At 44.1% G+C, this 6449-nt stretch overlaps 1 protein-coding gene across 4 annotated transcripts; it reads left to right on the top strand.

Moving 5' to 3' along the window:
* Nucleotides 1-5358, top strand: TMEM230 (transmembrane protein 230). Of its 4 annotated transcripts, none has more exons than XM_035568795.2 (4): nucleotides 1-155; nucleotides 2460-2587; nucleotides 3019-3141; nucleotides 4061-5358. In XM_035568795.2, exons 2-4 carry the CDS (start codon nucleotides 2492-2494, stop codon nucleotides 4199-4201), a joined length of 360 nt encoding a protein of 119 aa, XP_035424688.1. In that variant the 5' UTR covers nucleotides 1-155; nucleotides 2460-2491; the 3' UTR covers nucleotides 4202-5358. The 4 variants fall into 4 exon arrangements, with proteins under 4 accessions (XP_035424688.1, XP_035424687.1, XP_035424689.1 ...); XM_035568794.2 differs by having other exon boundaries at nucleotides 18-166; XM_035568796.2 differs by having other exon boundaries at nucleotides 101-333.
* The last annotated feature ends 1091 nt before the right edge of the window (nucleotides 5359-6449 follow it).

Raw genomic sequence — 6449 nt, 5'->3', positions numbered from 1 at the left:
GCAAGGCTCAAAATAACTCAGTGGAGCTGAGCCAGTGAGCGGCCGCTGCCATAACCTGGAAGGAAACGACAGGCACAGAATAAACTTCCTGGGTTGGCCTGCGGCTGGAGCGCGGAGGAGAAGCGGCAGCGGGAGTGATGGGTTTGACCAGCAGCGTGAGTTGTCGGTAACTCTTGGCTTGTGTTAACCTTCCAAAGCTCTAACGCCACTCACAGCACAGCATGCAGTCTTCGGGGCGTTGTCAGACATGTTGTGAACTTCCTGCTCCGCGGCAGAGAAACCATTTTGCCTCCGCGGGAGGGGATCAGATGGGTTTCTCACACCAGCATTGAGGTTTGAGCTCCCAAATGGGGCAGGAAATGACATCCCCCTTCCTTCCTTACTCCCGGGTGTAGAGGGTAGAAATTCGTATCACTGCTATGAAAAGGATAAACAGGATTTTGGCCTGAAGTGCCATGACTGCTTTTTTTTTGCATGCTCCCCTTTGAACCTTTGCTTACCCTGGAAGTCCTGCCCCAGGCAGTGCTGGTTCCTGCTGCGTATGAAGCACAGCTGTAACGCAGCGTTATTAGAGGGCTTGGATGGCAAGCACGCCTCCCCATTTGTTTGCCTCTTAAAGAGCACAGCAGTGAACTTGTTTCTGATCCTCTGCTGTTCTTGAGCGCAAGGAGAGCAAAGCTCAGTGGACTTGAAAGCGGCCCTTAAACATGAGGTCCGAGGCAGTGCTTTGTGCTTCATAGCCTCTTCTTGGTTAGAAAGGAAATGCAAAGGGCTGGAATGATTTACGCAGGTGTAAACTGAAAATTATTGCTGGGAAGCCACTAGGAATAGCCTGGTAAATAATGTGACAGGCAGTAAACAGCCCCACAGAACTTGGGGGCAAAAAGGAACAGAGTCAGGAAATCTGACAGGTTTTGGACGTGCTGATTTCTTGTCTTCTTCCCTTTCTGCACTTCGACCCCATGGGTATGTGGGAGGCTTTGGGGGCATTTTAGCACAATGATCTTAGGGGAAAAAAAAAGTAAAAATAAGATGTGTAAAGAAGCTGAGGGTGTGTGTTACCACCCAGTAGGTGGGTGATACCCCTACTACCTATAGGGTTAGAAATGTGTTTTTCCTATAGAAAAAGCAAAAAAGTTCAAGTTGAAGGTATAGCTGAGGGGGATTTAAGATCGGAAGGTGCTGGATGTTTTATAGAAGTCAAATTTACTGAAAGAGAAACAAACCTGATGGCAAGGGAATGTGCCAACATGTAGTGAGCAGAGATGAAAAAGGAGATATTGTTATTAATGTGAGGGAGACAAAGAATTTCAGTTCAAATGGAGACTAAATATTTTGAGGAGTTGCTATTACCTTAGCTGTCAAATACCATTACAGAAAGCACATCTTTATCCCTTTCCTGTAGGAACAGTTGGGAAATATGCTTTTTTTTTTTTAGTTCAAGCTTTTCTAGAAATTAAAAAAAAAAAAAAAGTTGTTGAAGGCAGTGCAGGAAATGTATATTCTGCCTCTTTGGGAATTCAGTGCAGGTTCAAGGCTGTGGGTGAGCAGGTGCCTAATGTATAGGTCCTGTATAGGGGAAACCAGCAGCTGGGAGCTGTCAGCCTCTGTTAAATGGCTCTGCAGTGCATCAGGGATGTGTTGGCAGGCCAGATCCAGGCTTCAGTTTATGAGAAGACAGGCTCCAAGGCACAGAAGAAAGCTGGCTCTGCCCATCTCCCTGTTCTGATCACCCAGGACTGTCACTGCTGGCAGCAAAACCACAGGGCTAGGCTTCGCTGCGTAGTGAAATTGCAGGGTATGGCTCTGTGTAACTAAATAAAGTTCAACCCTGAATACTTCCTCCCTTGCAGCTAGATAGACAAGTGACCTATGCTTTTTAGCTCCCTGCTCTTTTTTGGTTGCCTCATCTGCTAACCACCCCATCCCCTTGTCATGCTCCTACTGAGTCATGACTCAAACCATCTTAGGGATGACAGCTCCATTTCATTCTATTTTCCAGTGTTTTTTTGCAAAATGGATTTATTGCAAAATATCTAGCTGGTTGAAAAGCTGCTTTGTTTAGTTTTGGTTTGGGTGTATTTAATAGTGGCCCTGTTTAGAAATAGGTGGATGTCAGACATCTTACTGCTGGAAGTGTGATCTTGCAGATGAGACCTGGCTTATACAGGGCATATTATTCTGGAACTTCTATCGGGTTTTAAACACATTCTTCGTAATTTGATTTTGTTTTCAAATATTGACAAATCCAAACTTGTCTGCAGCTATATTTATGCCTTTTATTTTAGGTTTAAATACAAAATTTTATTTTAAAAGATTTAATTCATGAAAGTGAACAAGGATTTTTTTTGGTTAGTAGAGGCTTAACGCTCCTGTGCTTATCTTAGGAAACATAATCCACATCTGACTCTATCATCCAGTTTGCTCTGATATTTTTTTTTGCTGTTTTTGTTTTCCAGGTTCTAGCTGATTCCCAAGCGTCATTGTAACGATGTCATCAAGAATGAATCTGTCTGCTGGCATTCCCAGTAGTAAAGTCAAGTATTCCAAGCTTTCCAGTACTGATGACGGATATATTGACCTGCAGGTAAAAAGTAGGGAAGAAAACTTCTTTGTACTGCTGCTCTGACTGTAAGCTACTAGTGGGGGCTGCTATAGCTTTGCATATGCATGCGAGACTGCTTTTTGTTCGTGTCCACCGGAAAGGTACAAACCTATCCACAAGCCACCACTTCAGTCTTTCTCCTCTAGAAAGCTCACAGAGCACAAATGGAAACAACATTTCTTGTTTAGTAGGGTCAGATTCATTTCTTTGGAGGGAGATGAAAATCAGAGCAATGGGTATAAATGCTAGCTTGGGCAACAGGGTCTGCGTGGGCAGGGTTCGTTGCAGAGCGGCTGTTATAGAGCCATGTGTCAGGGCTGCTGCAGTGTTTCGTTTGCTGTCATCTATGCCGTGATTAGAAGAGAACTGTGCTGGGGTAAGCTGTTTAATTTTTTTTTCCCTTTTCCATCCAGTTCAAGAAGAGCCCACCAAAAATTCCCTACAAGGCAATTGCACTTGCTGTCGTGCTCTTCATGATTGGGACCTTTCTCATTATCATAGGAGCCCTCCTCTTGGCAGGGTACATCAGCAAAGGTGTAAGTGGTTTGATTACACTTCTGTTACAAGTTCTGTATTGTTTGCCCCTCCCAAAGCCTGCCAGAACTATCATGTTCAGTGCAGAAATTCAGAGGAAAAGACCTGTAAACAAGAAAGTAATCCCCCTTCCTGCCACACTGGTGTTTGCTGACGGGCCTGCTCCTCTGGCAGTAGAGCCCTTTATCTCTAGTTAGCAACTTGGGAGTGGGTCCATAGCTGGAGGGGAGATCTGCCGGGAAGGGATGAATTTCTGTCCTACCTGGTGGTACAGTTCCATTTTAATGCCACATCATTGCAGTGGTCAGCTTGCTGTGTTGGTGAAAAAATCCTGGGATCATCACACTTCTAGTAAAGATCCCCCACTTTCTCTAAGGGATACCTGATTGCTATATAGAACACAGCACTGTTTTTCTCCCCTCTCTGCCTTTATGATCCATTGAAAGCAGATCTGATGCTTGCAGTTGACATTGTGCTTCTCTGTGACACACTTCTCCTTTTACCTTGTGCAGTATGGAACTGCTTTACAGTTGGCAGCTGCTGATGATCGTTGTGGAAACAGCAGCATTTTGGCCATATCGGAAGCAGTCCAGGCCCAGATAGGAGAGCTTGCTCTTAGCCAAGCATGCAGGACTCAGCCTGTGGTTGGCAATTCTGTCATGTGATGAGTGTCAGGAGGAGCCACCCCTCCAGCCTAAAGGAAAAGGTCAGTTGAGGTTTCCTGTAGCATCAAGCAGATCCCAGACCTGGAAGAGGAATTAGAGCTCAGCCTGAAGACAGCTGAGAGATTTGAGATGGATTTTACAGGCCTTAGGGATGAATAATTGCGGTAGTTTGCTTGGTGAGGCAGGACCTGAGAAAAAGAAAAGACCTTGATATGGATCTCTTACTGCACTTACACAGCTTTTCTGTCTGACGCAGGGAACGGACCGTGCTATCCCCGTGCTCATCATCGGGATCCTTGTATTTCTCCCAGGCTTCTACCACCTGCGCATTGCATATTACGCTTCCAAAGGCTACCGGGGCTATTCCTATGATGATATCCCAGATTTTGATGACTGAATGATGTTCCTGACAACGTTATAATTAGGTTAGTGTTAAGAGCTGCTAGTTACCCTGGATATTGGAGGGAGCTGTTAAGATTGTAAATGAAGTGTATCAGTCACGTGATGCAACTTCTGGTTTTCAAAATTCGGTGCTGAAGTGCTGCAAGCTTTTCAGCTGGGGGGACAAGGGGGTTAAACATGGAATTGACCAAAAGTATTGCAACATTAGGTGGGAAGAACATGTGGTTTATCGTATTTTTCCTCTTGGTTACATAATGCTGGTTGCTTGTAAGAAGTTATTCTTGGGCAAGGCAATTCTAACAATTTTCCAAAAATAGTTGTGCCAGACAGTTTCAACAGTAAAGATATTTGTTTTTCTAAGTGCTTCATTGAGTTTATTTTATTTTTTTGAGAGACTTTGCTATGCTTGGTTTTAGAGTTGCAGACAAACACCACACATAACTCTCTTTTGCTCTCTGCCCATCAGAAGGGCTTCCAATTTACTTGTCTTATGCTTGTCTTGAGTAATGGAAATCATATGCGTACAAGAGGGGAAAAATGCACTTGCATGAAATAACTTATACAAACTGCATTTGCTGCACAACTCCTTGCTAGACTGACCAATCTTATGCACTCACCAAACACATTCTTCAGAAGCAAGCTGTTTCCCATGCCACTGCTACTCTTGGCAAAATCAGACTGTCATCCTTTAAAAGGAAGGACTGTTGTGGGATTTTGCTTATTTTAAACTGAATAGAGACAGGGAGAAGAACTGGAATATGGGCCAGCATTCAAGTATCTAAAAACAAACATCTTGGGTTTGACTGGTGTGGGTATAGGAGACACCTGAATTCCAGCTATCTGTATGTATATTTGGGATCATTTTATCCTTGTTTAGATACATTGTGACTAACTCCCTAAACCAGTGAAAAGAATATCTGTATAGTTTGTACTGAATAAATTGTTTGTATTGTTTTGCTAGCTTCAGTAATACCTTATTCAGGGAAAACCAATTGGTAGCTCTGTACTTGATGCAAAAGTGAAAACTCACTGTCTCCTTAAGTGGGACTGAACCAAGTGTCCTGAAGAACAAGTATGTGACAAGATGTAGAAATGCAAGCCTCAAGTATATGTATTTTACATGAATAAACTTCACTATATTCTGTGTACAAATTACAAGCTCATCTTTTTTGCATTCACAGATCTCAGTGTGCGCTAAAAATGGTCCTGGGCAAAGAGGTTAATACTTCAGTTGAGTCTGCTGTTGCTTACTGCTTCTAGTTTCTGATGTAGTTGTTACAATCAGCAATAGACTTTGATGAGCCAGCAGCTTTGAAACAGCTCCAACTGCTCTGCAGGACCCTTGGCTTGCTTTGGGGCAGAGCTGGGAACCTGGAATTACCCTCTCTAGTGCAGCAATGCGGAGTGTCCTAGGTGTGACAAGATTATGTGCTGCTTCAGAAGTCCAGGATTCACTTTTTGAACCTCTCGTGCAGTATTTGAATGTGCAAAGACCCCAAACTTCTAATAGCTTGGTGTCAGTGTCCAAATATCCAGTCCTTTTATGTAACAGGGAGTAGTGTCTACATATGATTTGCAGTCTGGTACTGATACTCCAGAATTGTGCCAGGCATAGCTCATGTGGACTGAAAATTTGAAAGAAAGAGGGACAAATACACAGCAGGTCCTTGGAGATGGTCAGAAAACTTTCTTGGACAAATGTTCTTGCTCTGAAAGTGCAAAACTACTTTGTCTTTTTTCCTTCCTCATTTTTCTATTCCTCCTCCAATGTTCTAGATTAAACTCAAAGTCTGAGCCAAGGTCTTCTTTTTTTAACCTACATCTGTTCCCTTGTTTGACTTGATTAATTGGCTTGTGTGTGCCCCAGTGGTGCAGTCTGAGGACTAACTGATTGAATTCGGGATCTCCTTTTTGCCTTTCCATCTCTGAAGGCAACAACTACGTGTGTTCTCTCTTGCTCTGCTGCGTCATGCTGGCCCTGGCCATCACCCGTCTCACGTTCCTGACGCAGCCAGCCCCTGGGCCGGTGGCAGCCCAGCTTCCCAGATGTCACACACTGCTTGGCAGCAGCTGGAATGCCTCAATTAAAGCTGGGTCTGGCCAGGAAAGTCGCTGCTGACGCAAAACCATGAATCAGCCTCTATTAGGGGATAAGAATGTGGGTTTGTTTGGTTTGGGGAAAGGGGACAGGGAGTTGAGATGGAAAAAGAGGAGTAGGGGGAGAAGATGCCTTCAAGGGCTGA

The sequence above is a fragment of the Cygnus atratus genome, chromosome 27 (genome assembly GCF_013377495.2).
Source record: "Cygnus atratus isolate AKBS03 ecotype Queensland, Australia chromosome 27, CAtr_DNAZoo_HiC_assembly, whole genome shotgun sequence".
Lineage (NCBI taxonomy): Eukaryota > Metazoa > Chordata > Aves > Anseriformes > Anatidae > Cygnus > Cygnus atratus.
The sequence above is the reverse complement of the archived record's forward strand: the minus strand, read 5'-3'. Positions and strand labels throughout refer to the sequence as shown.